This window comes from Neomonachus schauinslandi, chromosome 6, assembly GCF_002201575.2.
Source record: "Neomonachus schauinslandi chromosome 6, ASM220157v2, whole genome shotgun sequence".
NCBI classification, from domain to species: domain Eukaryota; kingdom Metazoa; phylum Chordata; class Mammalia; order Carnivora; family Phocidae; genus Neomonachus; species Neomonachus schauinslandi.
In genome coordinates this window covers 85640138-85663873 of record NC_058408.1, presented here as the reverse complement: position 1 = coordinate 85663873, position 23736 = coordinate 85640138, and the positions used below count along the sequence as shown (strand labels likewise).

At 41.9% G+C, this 23736-nt stretch overlaps 1 protein-coding gene across 1 annotated transcript in view; it reads right to left on the bottom strand.

Annotated features, from left to right (window-relative positions):
* Nucleotides 1–23736, bottom strand: part of TTC13 (tetratricopeptide repeat domain 13) — a 91020-nt gene that overhangs the window by 44625 nt on the left and 22659 nt on the right. Inside the window, 6 exon segments of the mRNA XM_044916465.1 lie at nt 1010–1107; nt 6644–6754; nt 7697–7813; nt 10503–10595; nt 12308–12373; nt 22984–23054. Coding sequence (XP_044772400.1) covers nt 1010–1107; nt 6644–6754; nt 7697–7813; nt 10503–10595; nt 12308–12373; nt 22984–23054 — 556 coding nt within the window.

Sequence of the window (23736 nt, the reverse complement as noted above, 5' to 3'; positions counted from 1 at the left end):
GTGGGAATGCAAGTTGGTACAGCCACTTTGGAAAACAGTGTGGAGGTGCCTCAAAAATTTAAAAATAGAGCTACCCTATGACCCAGCAATTGCACTCCTGGGTATTTACCCCAAAGACACAGATGTAGTGAAAAGAAGGGCCATATGCACCCCAATGTTCATAGCAGCAATGTCCGCAATAACCAAACTGTGGAAAGAGCCAAGATGCCCTTCAACAGATGAATGGATAAAGAAGATGTGGTCCATATATACAATGGAATATTACTCGGCCATCAGAAAAGATGAATACCCAACTTTTACATCAATATGGATGGGACTGGAGGAGATTATGCTAAGTGGAGTAAGTCAAGCAGAGAAAGTCAATTATCATATGGTGTCACTTATTTGTGGAACATAAGGAATAATATGGAGGACATTAGGAGAAGGAAGGGGAAAATGGGGAGGGGGAATTGGAGGGAGAGATGAACCATGAGAGACTATGGACTCTGAGAAACAAACAGGGTTTTAGAGGGGAGGGGGGAGGGGGGATTGGTTAGCCCCATGATGGGTATTAAGGAGGGCATGTACTGCATGGAGCACTGGGTGTTATACGAAAACAATGGATCGTGGATCACCACATCAAAAACCAATGATATACTGCATGGTGACTAACATAACATAATAAAATTGCATGTAGCTGTTCAAAAAAAAAAAAACAATAACCCTCGAAGAACTAACATTTTCGAGACCAATATATATGAAGCAAAGCTGTAATATAGAGGTAATAATATGTAGCATGATATCATCTGACACATGGTTCTTTCTGTAATAAAGAGGTAATAATATATATCATGATATCATCTGACACATGATTCTTTCTCTATTCCTTCTGGAATATAGCTTATAAATGCCTATGTGATTTAGAATGACAATCTCTTTTGGTTAAGGAATGTAATTTCTTTTAAAATATCACTACTATGTGAGGCTCTCTTGTCTCCCCACTGTACGCCCCCCCCCCCCCCCCCACTACTATTTCTTTTTTTTCCTATAGGCCTGTCCCAGACTTTTATACGCATCAATAAAATCAACTTTTTGCTTCAAGGCTTCTTTGAAGGATTCAATAGCTTCCTGAAAAAAGTATATAGAAAATTATGTCATTTGCATAACTGTTAAAATAGAGTTTCACTTAAATCACTAAAGGACTTAAAAATATATTACACATGTCTCGGAGTGATTTTTTTTAATATGAGGACTTAAAAGAGAGGTAGAGGGTATGACAAACTATGAGTCAGGAGGATTTAATTTCAACAGTAAACAAATGCACTGCTATGAATAATAACAGAGCTGTAAAAGTTTCTCCCTTTCAGAATGGGAAAACGGCTCCTCACTACCTATTTCATTTCGGCTTTGATTATTAACGATATCAGCTTCGTGTCAACATCATTTCTTTAATTAATAAAGGCCTTGCGGAATAAAAGTCAGCTTAAATGACCATAACTAGCAGCTCTTAAACTGAACCACTCAAGAGACAAAAAAGCAAGCCCAGCGTGACGTTGTTCATAAAAAAAGCAACAGGGCTCCCAGAATGACTGGGAATCAGAAGGATTCCCATGATCTACAGGAAAAAGAAATAGCAAAACAAAATAAAACAGAAACCTTGAGTTGGGGGCATTTGGGGCATAGCTTCTGCCAGCAGCGGAGAAGGGGGCACAGGTGAGGAGTCCTTAGGGAACACACAGCGCACCTGGCCACTGTGGAATCCTCTGGAAACTGTTAATAAAATGTACCATTTTGCTTCACAATAAACATTCCCATCTTAAACTGTATTCAATGTACTTTCCATTATGACTTGACTATTTACTGTGATAAAAAATTATGAAGACATTTCACACATTTTCCAAGGAAAAGACGTGTCTTAAGTTAGCGGCTACGAAGTATCATGATCTCTAATGGCTTTAATGAGAAAGACTAAAATGTCTGTGTATTTCACACCTAATTAGATAATTCATAGCAAAAAAAACTACTAAAGATGTCATATGCCTTGCACATGGTAGGCACTCAATAAATATTTAATGATTTTGTAGGCACATAATCCTAATTCTTTTCAGAAAATCATCCATTCCCTGCTTCTTGACTTTCTCTGTAGGGGGCAGCAGGGTCAGAGGAGCTGGCTTTCAAACTCTTTTCAAACTCTTCTAAGGCAACAATGGGGACAACCACCTGCTCTTTAAGGAGTCCCATGTTCTGTTTGGTAGAAGGATGAGAATGGATAAATTTTAATACTGCAGAAATGTTGAAGACTACTCCTCATTAGGCTTCTGGCCCTGGTATAGTCTTAATCTTTTGGGAGTACTACAACTATATTTTTAATCCAACAAACATGTATTGAGCGCCTACTATGTGCCAGGGGCAGTGTGAGGGGCAGGGAACACAAAGATGAGCAAGTCATTCTCTCTGTCCTCAAAGAACTCAGTCTAGTTAGAAAGCCAATTATTTAACCAGGTTATTAGAATACAAACTAAGAGCTATGATAGAGATACAAGTAAAAGTCTGGGGAATAAAGAGAAAGGAAGAACTAACTGAGCCTGGGACACCAGGAGATGCTTCATTGAGGAAGTGGCAACTGAGCTGGGTCTGGGAGAATGAGGAGTTTGGCAAAGAAAGAGGGCATTGTGGACAGGGGGAATGCTGGTGCGCAGAGACAGGGTGCTCAGCAGCGGTGGGGAAGGCGGCACTGCAGGAGTGCAGATGCATGGGTGGGAGCAGGGGAGAGGGAAAAGACGGGGACCAGGCTGGTGTGGGGAGCTGGGCCAGAGGCAGAAGGGCCTCTGCCATGCTCCGCAGTCCAGGCAGCACCCTGCCAGCAGTGAGGGCTGGGGGCTGTGAGCAGGTGTGGGACCTCACAAAACTGACTCTTTAGAAATGATTGCCACGAGCCACAACAGAGGAGCCAAGCCGGACAGGGGAGAGAGCAGAGCCCAACCAGGAGGTGGCTACAGAGGTCCAGGCAAGAGATAATGGAAACTCAAACTGAGACAGTGTCTCTGAGGACAGAAAAGGAGGGTCAAACTCAGGAGATATTCTTAAAGGCCAATGAAGAACCTGCTGGCCGTGGATATGGGGGATGAAGGAGAAGGGAGGGAAGGAAGCTTCGAAGCTGAAGAGCCTGGGTAGAAGGTGAGAGCGTGAACCAACGTAAGAAAGTAGGTGGGACAGCTGCGGGGGGGGGGGGGGGGGCGGGGGGGGGAGGAGGTCAGGAGTCTAGCTGGGGCGTGGTGAGTCTGGGATGTTTGTGGACTTCTAGGGGAGATGCCCGGGAGACATCTGCTGCCCACTGCACTTACAGCATGCTGGGACGCCACAGTTCTTCAAAGTCTGATTTCTCTTCAGCTTTTAAGAGTCTTTGGTTTCAGGGTTCCTGTCTAATCACTGCACAGCTCTCTACCTCATTCTGCCAAAGAGGGGACATAGTAGAATCAAGATCTGAAGCCACTGGAACAAAGACACTATGTTCGAATGAATCAATCTCTAAGCACATGAACTGGCTGTGAGTTTGTCCTCATAGCAAGTGGGACCATCACCATCTTTACGCCACCATCGTCCTGGCTCATGGTGGGCAGCCATCCCTTGCACTCCCCTTTATTATAACGAAGAGAACAGTCTCAAGGAACTCTTAAAGTGAAGGCTGATCAAAAAATATGTGCTCGGGATATACAATTCTTGAAATATCCTTACATCACAGGTAAAAGTTTTCACTCTGTTTTCCCTAGGGAAATCCAAAATGTCTGTTATATCTACCAGATTGGACAGTTGTGACATTTGTCACATAATATTGCCTAAATAATTTCTAATGTATTACATCATAAAGTAAATAAGCACACCACCCACTTAATTAATTTCTAAATTGCTTTTGACCCGAAGAGACCAGCTTTAGGATATAAAGATAGCTCCAGTTCATTGGTCCATTTAATACATTGTCTCTACAGTTAACAAGAGAAATAAAGATATCTAAACTAAGTTCATTAATTTAATGAAGGCATGTCACCACTGACTCAGTTTTCCAATCTGTGTAACTGGGACACCCTCTGCTCCTTCTATACTTCATGGGGATGCCGCTGGGATGAATGAGACAATACGTAAACACTCTGACCTCCTCGGACAGCAAATCTATAAAAATGCAAAGAAAAAGTTCCCAGCTATTACACACATTGATGCTATATTTATGAGCACAGTGAAGAGGAGAAAGCACCAAATAATTTGGCAAGACTGGTTCACTGAGGGGCTTCTACTGCTCGTGGGACGGAAGTACTATGTCTAGGTTCTCATCACATGGATTTGGAATAAACCAAACTGAATCTCAGCCCTTGTCCAATGTGTAGTTAACATCTCTGTTACAGCTCTTTTCTGAAAAATTCTCATTTCAAAGTAACACAAAGAGCCCTCCCTGCCCACGTTCCTAAACCCAGCTTTAGAGTCCATGGTGAAAGCCTCTGTTTGCTTTAAAAAGCCTCTGTTTACTTTAAAAAGTATTTTTTAACCTCTCAGTACTGGTTGTTGGTATTTTTTTTTTTGCATTTCAAATCTTGTTCTCCTCCATGAGATATTCAAGGCATAGACTTCGAATCTAGTATTGATTCTGAATTTTCTAATTTAAGGTGACTGAGAGAAGGTGAGAGGAAGAGGGGGCAGATACAAAATAAGCTGCACTTGATCTTAGCCAAAAGGCCAAGAAGTGATGGAAAAGCCCATCTGCAGTTGCTCAAAGCACATTCTAAATACCCGCTCTCCACGCCTGCGGCTGCCGGTCTGAACCCCGGGGAGGGCGAGAAGAGTCTCTGTGCGCAGCACCTTCCACATACTCGCAGGAAGGACAGTATGAAAGGAAACCTGCAGTTCCCTCTGGGTTGGGTTTTAGTGGATGGGAGTTATCTTTTTAGAGTCCACGAAACTGAGAATAAATGAAATGTTCACATGTAACCAAATCTGTAATAACTGAGACCTGATCCGTGCTCATAGCTCCTTCACACACATTATTTTATTGAATCCTTGCAACCCCTTCAAGAGGCGGGGAGCAGACTCATCTCTACGTGACAGATGGAGAAGGAGGGGCTAAAAAGCTTAAGTCACTTGGCTGGTGGTCGAGTTTGCAGGATTCAGAGCGGAAGCTCAAGCCAAGGCCTTCTGAGTCCAAATCCAAGGCCCTGTCCTGGAAATTCATTTATTCCCCCTAGTACTTAGTGACAGGCACTGCCCATAACACTGAGGATTTACAACAGAGGCCTTTTTGAAGGTAAACTGTCCCTACGCTCCAAGAGTGTGTGCACAATCCTCGTAACTACTTTCCACAATAAAATGCATGTTCTTTCAGCCAGAGCACCCTTCCCTGCCATGCACTATTGAAACTCTTCACAGCTTTCAAAGTTCAGGTGAAGAACAACCTGTCTGGGAAGACTCTCTTGACCGCCGAGTCAGCATGAAGTGTTTTCCGCCCTGCAGAGGCTGACTCTCAGGCCGGCCGGTTTTCGACCAGACGGGGACGGGTCCTGCACTAGAGCACCTACCCTGTGCGGGCCATGGGCACCGAGGACATCACCTTGAGGACCAGAGTTCCACTCTCGGCTCCCAGCCGGGTGTCTGCCCCATGGCAAGGCTGCTGCACAATAGGTCCCGAGCACACTCGGGGCCGGACCAAGGGCGGGAGGCAGGGACAGGCTGGAGGTGACACTGCCACCCCACATGTCAGTCAGCTTGGACGACATCTTTCCTGTTTCCTTCAACTCCTTGCCCGCTAATAGCGGCGCCCAAGCGGCAGCAGCATCGTGCCTGTTGGAGAGCTGCCTTCAGACCTGCCCCTGCCACCCCAGGGGCCTGATCAGGTCTCCAGCTCCGACCCCGGGGCGCTGCCAACATCTCCCCGTGGCTCTCTGCCCCTAACCTCCCCAGTCACTGGCATGTCAGAATCCACTTCCAACATGGCAGATTTGCTCTCAGTGACACACTTTCCCCCAGATCTAGAGTTTGCAGCTCCTCTGGGCCTACAAATTAAAGTCAAGATGCTCAGCATAGCACTCTAGGCATTTCAGGGCCTCCCCTCGGCCCACTTGCCACCTCATCTCCCTTACGCTCAAACCCGACTATTTGCTACACCACAAACTGGTTGTTATCTCCATGTTCTATACCAGCGCTCATGCTTTTCCTCTCTGCCTGAAGTAGCTTGCTGCCCCCAAGCCACTCCACCTGCAAGGCCCAGGACAAGATCCACTTGCTCTCTGGAACCTTCTCTAATGCCGCAGTTTAAGTGAATCTTTCTTATCTCTGTTGCCAAAGCACTTTGTCCATGTTACTTTTTTTTAGTGTATTTACCATACAATAAATTATATGTGGAAGAAAACTTTGTAAACTGTATCCTTTCTCAGTGTCAAGTGTGAAGAATTCTTTCTCCCTCTCACTAAGCCTTTATCCTTTCTCCACCTGCGCCTTCCTCCAAGTACCTCCCGCATAGTAGGAACTCAATCAGTATGTTGACTCCAACTCCTTCCTAAAATAAACCGATCAGATGAGATGTCATTTTAAAACACGCCAAACGAAACCCCACTAAGGTCCTCCCACCCGCGAGAGAAAAGCAGAATCATGATACTGTATGCACAATACACAACACTTTCACCTTCAGAAGTCCTCTGTGAAAGAAAGTTAGACCTTTGTATAGCATAGCTATAGGCTGGTTTTTGTTCAGTTCTAAGGACTGCTGAAAGTCTTCGTGGGCTGTTGCATAGTCCTACAAAAAGGAGATCAGGGGGAGAAAAAGTAGTGTTCATTAGACATTCAGACATTTCTTACTTCTGACTGGTCGAGGAAAAAAAAAACAACCCAATTCATTCTGTGTCCTTTTTGGCTTTAAAGGGAACATTTCATATCTATCAATATCAGCTGAATTCTTACCCTGTTTTGTTGAAGTAGTTGATTTTCTTAGGAAATTGATGGGAAAAACCCCCAAAGGTTTAATTTAAATAGACTGTCTACAAAACTACAAAAAGATTATTTGTAAAAAACAGTATTCCAGTTATAATCTGTTAGAGAAACTTGACAAATTATTTTCTGGTACTAGCATCTTATTACACTGAATACTTGTCAAATAATTATGCCATAGGTCAACCTTAAAATGTGTTATGCTGAGATTTTTTCAAATCTATTTTCTTTGGCAACAGAAAATTGTTACTAAAATAACGTAAACCCACAAAAATAACTGTGGCAACCATAAATATCATTATGATGATAAACAATAACCTTGCCAGATCCAGGTCACTTACACAGAGAACCTACAGTCTGGGAAACCATATTTGTTCTGGTTCTGGCTCTTGGGTGTGATATCAGTTCAATAATCACATCGATAACACACACACCCATTTCCCTATGCTGACATTTGCAGAAAAAGCTGAAGTATAGTCAATGAACCAAATTTCTCTTCTCTCTCTCTCTTTCTTTTTTTCCCCCGAGTCTAGAATTAGTTACTCCTGACAGCTCAAGCAAGAAAATGTGCTCTTGGTACTTAACATTTCTCTACTGCATTCAATTTCAGCTAAAGGAAGTGCTTTTTTAACTGTCTTGTATCACAAACATATTATTATACAGCCCGCAAACCAAATCTATCAAATAGTAGCTTTCCGAAGTAAACGGAAAAGTGAACAAAAGGGAATGTGTCCAGGCAAAAACAACTCACCTCTGATATGAAGTACAGGGTCCCCCGGTGTCTGTACAGCCGGGCTGAGGGCTGAAGCTGGATAGCTTTGGTGAGATCATTCACTGCTTCATTAATTCGTCCCAGAGGGGACAGAATCTATAAACCCAAAAATGAAATTAGGGTAGAAATCTTCCAGTGATCAACCCCAAAACTGCCAACGTTTTTGACTTTTCAATTCCACTTTACCACATTCCACTCACAAGATTACTTTCTTGGTGGACAAGGATCCCTGACCCCATATACTACATAGTGAGGTTCAAAGTCAACAGGCCAAGGGGCCGCTAGTCTTTGTCTAGCTGAGGGGGAGGCTGATGAACTATAACCACATCAATTGCTTTGTCACGGTTTCACGTTTTGGGTTACAACAGATGTTGTTTTTCTTGAAATGGGACCATTTTTTTTCTCAACCTCTTTCTAAACAAAATTTAGTATTTCAAAGTTAATCTGAAAGATAACTTTGAACCATTAAAAATAGAGAAATTGTTGGACACAGATTAAGTCCTTCATGGCCTTTAGCTATGTCCTCTGTGGGAGTAAGTGCTGGCTGACAGTCTCTAAGATTCCAGGTGTCTCATGAGCCCCTTTGTGTTAACTCTCAGCTCATCGGTCACTATCTACAGAGCAGAAGAACCTATGTCTGCAAGCTTGTTTGGAAAGCCCTTGTGATCCAGCAATGAGCTTGTGCAGGTGAAAATGACAACACAGAAGACAGTTCAGAATGCAAAAGTACACCAAAAAGACATAAGAAAATCCAAAATGGGTATCAGTACTCATGCAATCAAGCTCAAGCATTTCACCCTGAGCAAATGTCCTGAAATTAGGGTTAATTTTGTTCTCATGATATAGGTCATTTCCATCAGGTTCTACTATGTGGTTTCCTACTCTGCAGGAACTTAAAACCAGCAAAAGAGAGAGGATTCAGGCAGGCACATCACCAGTGGCAAGAATGGCAGCTCAGAAAAAGGAAAGAAATGAATTAAGGAATATATACCTGAGAATTCAAAATGCATAGCGGTCCGGGGTTATATTTTGGAAGGAAGAACATCCCTACCTAGTTTATTAACCCCTAGGTACATAATTGAATCATCACACCCCAGCACAATAATAATGACCTGAGTAACTAAAAAAGGTTAAATTGTGTTCATTAAATATAGACTATTTCAGCAAGTATGAAAGAGAAAGATCTCTCATTAAATAATTTCTGACATATATAAATGATATGCTATAATAAGCCAGAAAAATCAGTTTGCAGTGATATTATTGCCCAATGGGGCCAAAAAAGGGGAATATTACTACACATACATACATATATATATATATATACATATATATTTAAGATCATCGAAAATTACTTTTTGGATTACCAATATCATTTTTGGGTACACAACTAGCTTTTTATTAGATACACAAATCTTCTAAAGCTGCTAAATAAGCCTTCTTTCTATGTACACTTAAGTTCTTGCTTTAACATAACATTTTAACATCAGAGTAATGGAGGGAAAAAGCATCAGGACCCCCTCCCCAGAGCAGATATCACCAAATTGGCCACCAAATGCTCACCCTAGATACCAACAAGGTTCTCGTGCAGTAACAAACAAATTACAATCACTTAACCCTCATGGTTGCAATCCAAAATACACAAGTGATAATGAACTGTATCATTAAATGAGAAAAATTTTTATTCAGAAACCCAAATTCCCAATAAAACATAAAATTTCCTTTAAGAAACTAAACTATAACCTTAGAGACTATAATTTTGAGAATACAAACACCACAAATACAGTTTTTAAATTACTAAAACATTTAGTGTTTTCTTTACTTCTAAGTTTTCTCCCCCCAAAAAGAGGGGGGGGGGGAGTCATTTTCCTTTAGTTGACAAAATCCCATTATGTCAAATGATTAAAAGTTAAGTTCTCTCCAGATTGAACACATGAACAAATTCTAAACCATTTAATATGGTTAAATGAACAGTAAAATGAAATCTGGGTAGTTTACTATTATATTATGCGAACGGTAAGATGAACACGTTTCATTTAAAAACATTAAAAGGAATGCGTCTCCACACACCATTCTCCACCTTGTCCCCCAAGACGTGGGCTCTGACTGCCTATAGCCGCACCTGTTCCGCGAGGCCTCCGCAGACACGCCCACACCTGCCCCTGCCAGCCTCCCCCAGAGCCCCCCAGGCACGCCTTTCTGTTCCTGAAGAGGCACCTGCTCTTAGTGTCTCCTGACACAAATGTTACCTGGGATTTTCACCACGTTACCTCTGTCTCCACAAGTCCTAAGTTTCTTCAAGGACTGGTTGTGGTCACCCTTACACGATCTACGTCTCTATGTAGGTAAGTACATCTCACAGATATATAAGCGTACACACACACATGCGCGCACACACATGCACATGTGCACACACACGCACATGCGCACATACACACATATGCGCACACTTTTAATGGTTATAAATTTCATTTTGACCATATTGTCAGAGTTTTGCTGAAGTGTGTAATATATACAGTAAACATGATGTGTGATATATTTTTCAATGAACACTGACAGCAGTACATGTCATAACCACATATTTTAATACTAAATATTACTATTAAATGTTAAATCAGGAGTATCACTCAGCCCACAGTTTTCTAGTAATTTCAACCATGTTTAAAGGCATTCAGTACCTATGGAGGAAAACACAATAGGTATCAGGAAGCTTTAAAATTTACAAGTAATGAGATAATAGGAAAAAAAAGTCCAGTAATGACAGAGGGAGAAAGAAAACCACACTCACTTCTGCTCGCTGTTCAAATACCTCTGGACGATCTGGTTCCAAGGTAATTACTCGGCTCAGTTCGAACAGAGCAAGCTCAGCATTCTTAATGTCCTTGAAAAGGCATTAGCTCAGTATGAGATACACTGTTACTCAAAACCAGGTTGAACAGTTTTTCTGAAAAAACTAATAATTTAGTAATGATGTAACTATGTATTTAGAAATAAATATGAACCTCACTTCTCTACAAAAGATCTGCTGGTTTAAATAAGTTACAATTATTTAACTCACTCAAGTCTACCTGCCCATCAGCAGCCCCTTAGACCTGGCTACATATCACCAGTTCCACTGACGGTAGGACATTTTCTAAATTTAACCCATTTAAATACCAAATCAATGAATTCTGAGGGATGAGTATGTGGACGGACACCAGCATGCAGAATGATGCTGGCCAGCGGCAGTGTGGGGACAGCAAGGGGCCGAGTCAGTGTCAGTCAGAACTCCTAAGCCCACAAACCTACACCTTAGCAAGTCTAGGTAAGTCCTCTTTAAAATCTGCATATTATTCTTATATTAAAAATATGAGCATGTTATTTTTACATTAAAAATACATTAAAGATACAAGCAAATTTCATGTCGAGATATAATATTAGAGATGAGAATTAGGAAGAAGCTTATCTCTGACCTTCACCAGGGCAACCTCTGTCATTTACTGATGCTCTCACGTAACACTGTTTCCTTCCTAACACCTCTGTCATCCCCAAATCTGAGCTTGTTCTCAGTCCTCTATGTCTCAGAAGTATACAAATAGTATATAAATTTCTCCAATAGGCCAGCACCCGATTAGTACAATTTTTTAAATTGGCAAAGACACAAAAGTGATGTTTCTCCCTTAATCATCATTTTATTTGAATATTTCTAATATACAATAAGACAACAGAAAAGTTCATGTATAATGTTCTAGACTGAAAATATGGAGATCTGAATCTTAAACTATTTCATTATTTACTATATAATCTCAGGAAAATCTTCATTTGTATACCATGGTGCCTTCATTGAGTAAAATATATTTATTATATTGGGACACCTGGGTGGCTCAGTCAGTTACATGTCTACCTTCGGCTCAGGTCATGAACCCAGGGTCCTGGATCGAGTCCTGCATCAGGCTCCCTACTCAGCGGGGAGTCTGCTTCTCCCTCTGCCCCTCCTCCCACTTGTGCTCTCTCTTTCTCAAGTAAATAAATAAAATCTTTTTAAAAATAAAATAAATTTATTATAACCTTCCCTCTGCATTCCCCAGAGAAATAAGGGGACTAGGGCTACAACAATATACTTATCTGGGGAAAATATATGATAACAAATAAAAATAAATTTTACCAAAAAAAAAAAAAATCCTTGGGTTCTTCTATTCAATCTTTAAAAATTGTGAAAGAAACAAATTCCAAGTCTTACTGTGCTATGGATACCTAGACTCCGCTTTTACCAATGAATATTTCTTAGGAATTCAGTCAAGGTCTCATGCTTTCCTTGGTCTATGTCCAGCTCATCACCAAATAAAGTTTAGGCTGGCAAAGGCTGTCCTTTTGGAGTAGAAAGTGTGGTGAGACTGACTTCCAGAAGCCCTGGGTAGAGATTCCCAGTCCACCCCACCGTTCTTAGCCATGTGATTGTGAGTAAATTCTCTCCTTCCATTTTCGCATCTGGGAACTGGCGTGATACCACTGCGTGTCCATCAGAGCTCAATGAACAGGGAGTGGTTCTGTCGGAACCCTGGTCCGGGTCAGGTCATGTAGGCACTATGGCAAGCAGAGCTATTCCATACTCACATGTAGTCCCTTCTTTCCATAGGCTATCCCTCGGCCATAAATTGCACTAACCAGATCAGGCTCCTCCTAGTCAGACCAAAACAGAAACACGTCAAAAACTATAAGCAAAACAAAACAAAAAAATCAGTTTCTGCTTAAAGCACGTTAATGCCCCAAGTGACAAGCTCTACTTTATGCTAGCACCACACATCCGTGGATACGCGCAATCCCCAACCAGAAGAGCCTGTGTTCTTGAAGCTCATTTGCATGAGACACACAGTAAGAGTTTTGCATTACAAAAATAATAAAGAGAACCAACATTAGGGAGCCCTGTGCTAGTTTCTGTCACATGGTCATCTCATTTGAAATGCAATCCTCTCAAAAACTCTATGACCAGCAGCATCCGCGATCGTGTCTCACAGGGGGAAATGGAGGCTCAGGGAAGTAAACGGTTAGGAGTGAAGCACTAGGTAGTGTCTCTTCCTGGTTTGTTCCCCTCACAGTCATGAAATAATCTGAAAAGGGAAGAACCTCTCAGTGCCAGCCCCATCGAGCAACAAGAAATGAGTCCACTCCACAGTCTGCTGGGGTTAATGCAGTCCTTTATACTATGTGTCCAAATAGGAACCAGACCCTTTCTGCAAGCTGCCCCAGATGGACTAGATGAAGCCACCCTTGGGCCCAAGGACGGGGGTCCGCTGCCCCACCATCACCTCCCCAAACAGGTGGTATGAATCGTCCCACCTGGTGAGGGAAATGCCTCTCTTCTACATTTAGCCTCTGCAATTTCTGTCACTTCTCTGAATCCTTCCCCTACATTTAAGAAGAGAAAACAGCCTCTGGCTATATGTTTGGGGGTGAAACTCTTGACACTGCTAAAGAATCTAACAGAACGGGGCACCTGGGTGGCTCAGTCAGTTAAGCGTCTGCCTTCAGCTCAGGTCGCGATCCCAGGGTCCTGGGACTGAGTCCCATATCGGGCTCCCTGCTCAGCGGGGAGTCTGCTTCATCCTCTCTCTCTGTTCCTCCCCCTGCTCGTTCTCTCTCGCATATGTGCGCAAAAATAAATAACATTTTTAAAAAAAGGGAGAGAGAGAATCTAACAGAACAGTACCAGACAAGGCATTTTACAGACTAATCTACCGTTCAGTTTCAAATCTGAGAGAGAGTCTGCCCATATTATAAGAAAAAGACACATCAACCTCAACGATGAGTGAATGAGAAAGAATAAAGGAGAAGATGCCATATACTGGAAAACAAAAGACTAAACAGAATCTAGTACACCTGTATCAAGTAGCAAACTGATGCATCACTGGCCCCAGCCCAGCCATCAGACCAGCCCAAGGTGTATAAAAATTGGAAAAATTCAAGTAAGCGATTCCAGATCTCTAACTTCCCTTGAAAAATCAAAACATGTGGGTGCCTGGGTGGCTCAGTCATTAAGCGTCTGCCTTCAGCTCAGGTCATGATCCCAGGGTCCTAGGATGGAGCCCCGCATCATCGGGCTCCCTGCTCAGCGGGGAGTCTGCTTCTCCCTCTCTCTCTCCCTGCCGCTCCCCCTGCTTGTTCTCTCTCTCTGTCAAATAAATAAAATCTTTCTAAAAAATCAAAAAATGCAACAAAGATAAGCCTACATTTTTGCATTCTTACATAAAAAAAAAAAAAACTAGAGCTAAGTACTGGCCACCTCTTTAGACGAGGGGTGTATATTCTTCAGTTTACCGGAAGCCCACCCATCACCTCTAGGTCACGGCAATGCACTGTGCTCATTTAAGTCACTTCCCTGGCTCCACACAGTTCTGTTTGGAGTTGTGATTTATAACTTACACATGACTGGCATGAAAGGCTCCACGCTATTCGCTAAATGACAAAAAAGTTAATAGAACTACAAAGGAATGGCAATTACTTTTATTTATAAAATGTAATTAAATATAAATATTTATATATAATTGTGTGGGTCAGTATGTACACAGAATAAAGTGCACCAAAATACTAACAGTAATTTTCTGTTGGGAGTGAGATTACTAGATATGTTCCCATTGTACTTACTACACTGCTGTATTCCTTTTCATGGCTTAAAATAAATGTGTATACATTTGTAGTCAGAAAAAAGATGTTTTAAGTAATATGCATTATAGAAAAGAAATTTTTAGTATAAATAAGAAACTTTATTCAAATAAGTAGTTGGAATATTTATTATAAATTATGGAAAATTTAGAAAATGAAGAAAAGCACAAAAAAGAAAGTAAAGAGCACCCTATCACCCTGCCATGCGGAGATAACAGTTTAAACATTTAAATATCCTTCCTGGCTTGAAAAAAAAAAAAAAGGCAGAGCAAGTCATTTGGAGGGGGAGGGATACAGGTACAGAGGGAGAGGAGGAGCAGGAAAAACAGTGACCCGATGAAGAAATAAAGTGAAGACTGACTTCATGTGTTTCCATAGCCAATAGCACCTGCCAGGACACAGAAGAGTCCACAGAACAGCCCCTCATCCAGGCTGGGGCAGGGGACAGGGAGCCCGCACGGCTCTTCCCCTGTGAGGACATTCTCCAGTGAGAGGAACACCTATTCTGATACGTAACATCTCCAAATAGACTACCTCAGAAGCTTTCCTCCTAAAACTGGAAAAAAAAAAAAAAAATTATGATGACCAAAGGGTAAATCGGAAAAAGGTGTACTTAAATAAGTAGTTCTACTGAAGTGGCATCCCCATACACCCTGTGGCCAGGGCCAGCCACCTGGGGGGGTCATCCTCATCTCCCCACCAACACGCCTACTCAGGAAATCCCAGCAGTCTCACCTCCTGAATACACGGTCCGCCTCCCGCTTCCCCCCCACCCCCAGCCCCCGCCGCCGGCCACCCAGTGCACCAGCCACTGCCCTGTTGGACACCTCCCCCGCTCACTTACAGTACTGCAACCAACTTAACCACGTTCCTATTCCTCCCATCTAGTCTGCAACCCACACTAACAGTTACCTAACAACAACATCTGATCATGTCACTCTGGCTGAAATTACTCCTTGGCTCTGCAACACCTCCCACAGCCCCATTCAAACACATTTTTACTCTAACCCATGGTAAAATGCACTTTACGTTCTAACCCAGTACACACATACATACGTACATAACATGACTGCACACACACACATATACGCATCAGAAATAAAAGTTGCACTAAGTCAAACCTAGTCTTACTATTTACAATGCAACCTATTTTCCATTCTAGTGTATTTTACTTTTTTCTTCGGGTCACCTGGGTGGCTCAGTCATTAAGCGTCTGCCTTCGGCTCGGGTCATGATCCCAGGGTCCTGGGATCGAGCCCCCCCTCGGGTTCCCTGCTCGGCGGGAAGCCTGCTTCTCCCTCTCCCACTCCCCCTGCTTGTGTTCCCTCTCTCGCTGTGTCTGTCAAATAAATAAACAAAATCTTAAAAAAAAAAGTGCTAGTCTTCACTTGCCAATGAATTTCAGTCCCTACTAAAAGGGTGCAACTCACAAATGGAAAAACAATGAGGTAACATCTAAATGCTTTTGTAGAAAATATTGATCATTTTCCTGCCTTATTGTTGAAGTCTCATCTCCTTCCACTTTCCACTTTCCACTTTCCACAATTCATATTCCAGAAATCAGCACTGCTTCAGTTCTCTAGACACAATATGCTCTCCCAAGTTCAGGGCATTGCAAATGCTAGCCCACCTGCCTGGAACGCCCACCCACTGCCTCAGCTCAAACACTACCTCTCCTCTGACTCTTTCCAGACTCCCCTGGAAAATAAATAGGCCTCGGTTCCTACTATATGTTGTATGGACATTAGTTACTCAGTCAACAAATATTTACTTAAGGCCCGCTATTAGCCGTGTCCAGTTCCATGTGCTAGAAATACTGTAGTAAGCAAAAACAAGACAGAAGGCAAGACTCTTGCCTTCTTGGAGCATAGCCAAAGAATCACAAATATAAATGTAAAGTTACATCTTCAGTAAGTGCTATAATAGTAAATGGTGCTTCTTGGAAAATGCACAAAGATTAGACACAGTTAGGAAGGTTTCCCTGAGGAAGGAGTACCTGGGCTGAACTGTGTCAGGTGGTGAGGGAATGTCAGAGCAGCTGGTCCAGGCAGAGGAGGCCTCAAGGCAAGCAGGGGGTATAGCATCTGCTCCAAGATAAGGCTGCAGAGGTAGGCAGGGACCTTAGTAAGGATTTTAATCTTTAACTTAAAAGCAACAGCAAAGTATGTGTGTGTTTAAAGTGCACATGTATGGATGGCGTGCATGTGTGTGTGGAGGGTATGAAGTGATAAGCCAGGAAACCATGGATGTGCCAGTCATCTGGCAGATAATAGTGGCTTGGCTGTGGTTTGAACAGAGCCAGGAACAGCAGAGGGACGCCAGAGGTACTTGGGAGGTATCCAGATAGAGTCGGTGCTGAAGGAAGTAGTGCACAGATGTGTGCAGCAGGTGGACTCATGTCATCCCGCGGAGAGGGTGCCACTCAGTGATCTGGACAACACTGGAACACGACTAGGGATCCTTTCTCAGTTATGGGTCAGGGTATGTGGAGGGATCCGGGGAGAGCATGCGGTCGAGTTGGAACCTCTTAATGGACATGATTCCATTAAAGTAATTCTCTCATTATTCATTATTTTGCATTTGCACATTTGTCACCCTCGGGCACACAGTATCAAGGGAATGTCTTGTCATGTTTGGCTCTGTGGCCTCTAGCACAGTGCCTGACACCTAAGTCCTAATATATAACAGTTGTTAGTTAGCCACAAACACTGGCCATGTCCTCGGCAGCTGAGATCTCAACGCATGTTAAAGACTGTCAGATCGAGGGCGCCTGGGTGGCTCAGTTGGTTAAGCAACTGCCTTCGGCTCAGGTCATGATCCTGGAGTCCCGGGATCGAGTCCCACATCGGGCTCCCTGCTCAGCAGGGCGTCTGCTTCTCCCTCTGACCCTCCCCCTTCTCATGCTCTCTCTATCTCATTCTCTCTCTCAAATAAATAAATAAAATCTTTAAAAAAAAAAAAAAAAAGACTGTCAGATCGAGTTCAGCTCAGCCAGGCCTGTTCTTCTCATAGGCGAAGCAAGGGGACCACCTGGGCGGAAACAGTGGGGTAGTCATTGGTAAAAAGCCAGATCCGGGGTTCCGTACAGCAAAGCTGTATGACGGATGTGCCACAGGACTGGCTTCACGTGGGCATTTACGTGTGTTTATAGCAATAAAAAATGTTAAACCTTTAAGAAACAGCCATTCAAAACTTTGCAATAGTTAAAATATCTGAACACTGACAACTTCCAGCATTTAGTCATCATCATTTTGGCTCTGAGGATTTTATACGCAGCCCCCACTGGCAGAGATCCTACCATGGCCCTACCAGTGGCCTCCCCAGCCCTCCCTCCGGATCCCCCACGTGGTCTCATCATGACCACAGCAGTGACTTTCCATTCTGCCAGTGACAGATAACAAGTCGTATCAATCAAGAAAAGAAATAAAATCTATTATTTAACAACGGTAATGATACATCCTTCTGTGCTGTTGAAAAAAAAAAAAAAAAAAAAAAAAAAAAAAAAAATTCTAAAAAGGAAGAATAAATTGAATACAGAAAACCTAAATAGGTGAATCTGTAAAGGATCATTGTGGTTGTTATCTCAGTTATAATCTAGTATTACGGGTTCCTAAATGTAAATGATGGATTTTATTACTTTTCTTGATTGATACAGCTTTATTATTTTATTTTATCCATCACCACCTGTGGATGTTAACAAGAAGTCAAAACTCTTTATAAAATGTCATAATGAGGGCGCCTGGGTGGCTCAGTCGGTTAAGCGACTGCCTTCGGCTCAGGCCATGATCCTGGAGTCCCTGGATCGAGTCCCGCATCGGGCTCTCTGCTCAGCAGGGGGTCTGCTTCTCTCTCTAACCCTCCTCCCTCTCATGCTCTCTGTCTCTCATTCTCTCTCGCAAATAAATAAAATCTAAAAAAAAAAAAAAAAAAAAAAAAAAAATGTCATAATGAATTACATTTTCAAATAAAAGCCAGTGTCTATTTCTAAAAGCAATTGGGCTCAGAATATTCATTTTTCAAAATACTTCTGAGTATATAAGTCTAATAATATTTACATTTTATCAAGTGCTCAGAATTTTAAATGATTTAAATGCAAACTAGTATTTCAATCTCCCAATATTACTTACTTTATGCAAATGCAAAATCATGGTATAATAAGACAGTTACCTTACCGGAGTCATGTACACTTAGATGTCTCAATTCCCAAGACCCTGATTTTTTACATCCAAAAATGTGTAATTTACTATCCTCATTATACCATTTATATAGTGACTTTAAATTTTACAAATATTTATTTTTCCACCACCAAGGCCGGCTTTTTGATTAAAATTCAAAAGTCACTGAATCAAAGACTAAGTCAAAAAAGTCACCGCACGGCAATGTAATGAGGATTCAGTTCTGCCCAAGTGGCAGACCCACGTACCTAATTCCAAGAAGGATGTTTACAAATCATATGCAGAGGCAGGTTTCACATTTTGTCTGCTAACGTAAAATAAGAAACAAACATTTGTATGAATTCAGTTCTCCCTGAATCAGATGAGCTCAAGGTCACACAATTAGTAACAAAGGTCTCATTCGATTTTTGCTGCACTTATGTTACTGAGCCGTGCATGGGGACCAAAGAAGCATGGCAGCCGGTGAATGGTTCCGCTTTCCCAGAGCACTGTCAATCGCACTGACACAGGAGGAACGCGTGTGCACAGACAACACGAATGCACAAGCTTTTAAATCAAGAGTTTTCAATGCAGTCTGACAGATCTATTAAGTTCTGAAACTGTGTTCAGTTAGAAACCCTGAGGAGCATTTTTTTTTTTCCTTTACAGATGTACCAAATATCCCGTAGTTCAGTAACTACTCAAACACACAGCTCACAACAACAGAGACTGTGGAAATATCGTCTAACTTTGCTCCTCGTGGTACAGCTAAGACAAAAGGAAGGTTTCAAAGCTTTATATCAAAAGGTCATTCTGGAATGTAAGTAGCCCTCATGCACAGATCCCAATGTCACATTAAATGATGTTATAAAAATGGTGACTCTGATACAATCCAAGCTCTCATGGTCCCATTTGTTTTCAGCTTCCTATGAATGGAACCAGAGTCCACACTCTGCTACCGCATACTGGAGTTCCCAGGCTGTCCAAAAGAAAAGTTTTGTCACACGTTCGTGAATTCAGAAACCCTGAAAAGTCTGTGTGCCAGGAGCTGCCACCACAGAGTTGCTAGAGGTCGTTGGCTGGCTTACAGACGCAGAGTTTCTGCAGGTGTGGAGGGCCCTGCAAGGAACAGGTGGACACCCAGCAGCAGGCTCTGCGGCGATACTCAGGCCCGTCCTAGCGTGAAGAGGGAAGGGTGGCGGGCCGGCATCTGTGCAGCAGGGCTGAGCAAACTACCCTCCTGAACCCGGGCCATGCAAAAGCATTGCTGGGACAAAAACCAATGTCATTACCGCAAGAAACAGTTCCACTGCATTTGCCAGTAAAAGAAAAGGAAGAGCAGTTAGATTTAAAGGATCATGCTTTTAAAATACAATTTGAAGAGGCTGACTTCTGCAAATTCTGATTCATGATATGAAAAGAAGTTTTGGTCAATTGGGGAACAAGCACTAACTCTTCTTCGGATACTTGCTTGCTACCCCTACTTGTGCAGTTTCTTGATGAGATTGGCTATCAAGAATTTGAAGAAAACAATGAAAAGCTCTTAAATAGGAATCATGTGCATCACTTTCAAATATAAAGCCTAATATGGAAAAGTTTCATCTAGAAAAGCAGGACTGAGTTTCTTATTAAAATTTTTGAACAGGGGCACCTGGGTGGCTCAGTCAGTTAAGCATCTGCCTTCGGCTCAGGTCATGATCCCAGAGCCCTGGGATCAAGCCCTTGCTTGGCAGGGAGTCTGCGTCTCCCTCTCCCTCTGCCCTTCCCCCTGCTCGTGCTTTCTCTTTCAAATAAATAAATAAAAATCTAAAAAATTTAAAAATTTAAAAAAAATTTTTTTAAAGAATGTTACCATTTTTTTAATCAATCTTTATATTCTGTATTTATCATAGTTATGTAACACGAAGAAAATGTGACAAATTTTCACCAAGCTCCATCTGGATGCCTCTAAATTTGCTCCTGTTTACTCCCGTAGGTCATGCAGACAGGATTTTCTACCTGTGTCATGATGTGGAAAAGGTTGGGAAGCACCAAAATAAAGGGAGAAAAGACAGAAATCACCAAGAAAAGCACCAGCAGGAAAGCCAAAGGCACTCTTGCTCCTTTATAAAAATACGTTATAAATGGTTGCCCAGTTCTGTCTTCTTTGGGCCAGGAGTATTTGAACTTCTGCTGCTCCCCATCCTCTGTTCCTGCCCCATCAACAGCCTGAATCAGCAGAAAAGGAGCCCCACCTTATAAACTGCACATTCTCAAAGAAAAATTTCTCACTTGAAAGCAACCTGTTATACTGCAGATTGATGAACATGCTCTATCAAATTTCAATATTAAGACCTTTTCTTGGCACAAAGAGAGAAATTTTGACCTACTTTCTGAATGCAGTTGTGAGAAAGAAGTTTTACAACGATAAATGGACAACACGAGGGATAGTATAGAGCCATTAAAAGCATAAGATTAGAGAGAAATACTGAAAAACATTTACAGTATAAAATTCAGTGAAAAAGCAATACAAAATAGTAGACATATTCAGATTATAAAACACAAATGCATACTTTGAAAAGGTTGTAAGCAAAAAACTTCAAAAATGGTAGAGTGGCAGAATTAAGAAATTTTTTATTATTTAGAGTTCTTTCTTTAACATTGTTATATTGCCTTCAACTACAATGATAATATTTTTCAAAAAGTCGAATGCATTGATAATATATCCACAAACTCTCACTGTTTTCTGCTATTAGTTACCATAGATTAACCAACATTTCTCCCATAAATGTACCAAAATCTCCCTTTCAAACCAGGGCCAAGTGTTAATTGTGTGAAGTGCTGGCTTACGTTTTTAAATACTGCAATGCCTACCAGAAAGGCAATCTGTAAAACTACTAATAACCTACCCTTCACAGTCTAAACACCACTGAAGATTGTCATCCCATACGAGCACTCAAACACACAACTGTTCGGATCTGGGGACTTCAAAGTAATCACTAAAACGATCTCCATGATTTTTTTTGAGAATGAAGACAGAATTGTCAATATAATTAATTTTATGCTTAAAGAAGAAAAAAAAAAGTAGAGCAAGAATTTCAAAATTAATATTTTAAAACAAAGTTTACCTGCTGGACTGTAAATTATCTGTTTGTTCTACGAATAGGAATATGCTAGAATGGTGCTTTGAGGAGCTAAAATTAAAAGAGCACTCACTATGCCAGGCACTGAGTACTAAGGACTTCCTAGAATATTTCATTTAAACCTAACAAGAATAATTTTGGGGCGCCTGGGTGGCTCAGTTGGTTAAGCGACTGCCTTCGGCTCAGGTCATGATCCTGGAGTCCCTGGATCGAGTCCCGCATCGGGCTCCCTGCTCGGCAGGGAGTCTGCTTCTCCCTCTGACCCTCCCGACCCTCCCCCCTCTCATGTGCTCTCTCTCTCAGTCTCTCCCTCTCAAATAAATAAATAAAATCTTAAAAAAAAAAAAAGAATAATTTTGGAGGTTATGGTTATTATCTCCAGGAGCCAGGAAATAAAATAACTTGTTAGCAAGCCTCAAAGGGGATTAGAACATGGGTATCTTCAACTCTAAAGACCACATTTCTTCACTGTAGTCTGCTGCACAGCCACATCGACAATCTATCGATAATGGTCAGCACCACAAGAACACAGTTAAATAAAGATAAGGGTGGCTCAGTCGTTAAGCGTCTGCCTTTGGCTCAGGTATGATCCCAGGGTCCTGGGATCGAGCCCTACATCGGGCTCCATGCTCCGCAGGAAGCCTGCTTCTCCCTCTCCCACGCCCCCTGCTTGTGTTCCCTCTCTCGCTGTTTCACTGTCAAATAAATAAGTAAAATCTTAAAAAAAAAAAAAAAAGATAAGGGATATAAGGCCAACAATGTTAGGCTGCATTACATGTCTCCCTTGCAACTCTTCGACGTTTGTTCAAGCCTTTTATCTTAACCAGATTTTAATGCAGCCATCAATCAGAAAAGGTTCACTACTTCTTCAGTGGAAGTACTGAAGTGTGTTTCTCACACTTTGCGGTGAGAAACAAATCCATGAGTGGAACCATGCAGATCAGCTCCAGCACGGAAAGTAAACATATGGACGTCCAAGAATTTCCAGCATCCACATCTTATGGGAGATAGCACGGTAAAGAGGAAAGTGAACTTAAAGCTAGTTTTTGTTTTTTTTCTTTTAAACTGCATTTGTGTCCCATGTCTTCCAGCTGATGGTGGGGAGACTGTGAGCAAATTGCTTTACCTCCTTTGATCTCATTTTCCTATTTAAAATAAAGTTAATACTGCAAAGATTAAATGAGAGCATTGTTTCAAGGCCTGCACCAAGAAAATGCTCAGTCGGGGCTGATTTCCTTTACCTTCTCATATGATCCTAAAAGCAATGTATTCTTGCAGTACTTTAGCTACACATAAGTCCATATTTTTGTCATGACTATCAACTTGAAATTTCATAATTAAAAGGAAAAATTACCTGAAGCATTGTCGAAAAATGTCTTATCGCTTCATCATAGAGTCCACTGCCAATCAACACATAAGCAATAGCTATGAAACAAAATACATAAATATTACAGGAAAGAATGAAGGATCTCTGAGCAGAATCAGTAACTAAATTCTTTGCTGAGTCCTAACAGGCAGCTCCAAGGACCAGAAGCAATTAAAGAAAACTTGGAAGTTAGTAAGATGTACTTGAATTCTTCCACCACTCGGCACCTGCTATCAGTCTTCCAGTGCTCTCAAGATTTAAATTATTAAAGCCATCTATAAAACATCACCTACAAGAAGTAATTATCTTTTTCTAGGCCCATCACTCACTTTCAAATACAAATAACCTTTATGATGTTTCCTATCAATACATCAGAAGAGCTAGTAATGAGCCTGAATAAAGCCCACATAACATGGCAATGTGATTTTACTGTGAAAGTTATGAGAAATACCCAAATAGCATCACAGATCTCAATCCCTGGGGGTGCTGAACTTAACTGCCAGTTACCAAGTAAGAACAATGCAAGCAGAGGCTCAAATTAATACATATTAAGAGAATGTTTGGGCGCCTGGGTGGCTCAGTTGGTTAAGCGACTGCCTTCGGCTCAGGTCATGATCCTGGAGTCCCTGGATCGAGTCCCGCATCGGGCTCCCTGCTCGGCGGGGAGCCTGCTTCTCCCTCTGACCCTCCCCCCTCTCATGTGCTCTCTGTCTCTCTCATTCTCTCTGTCTCAAATAAATA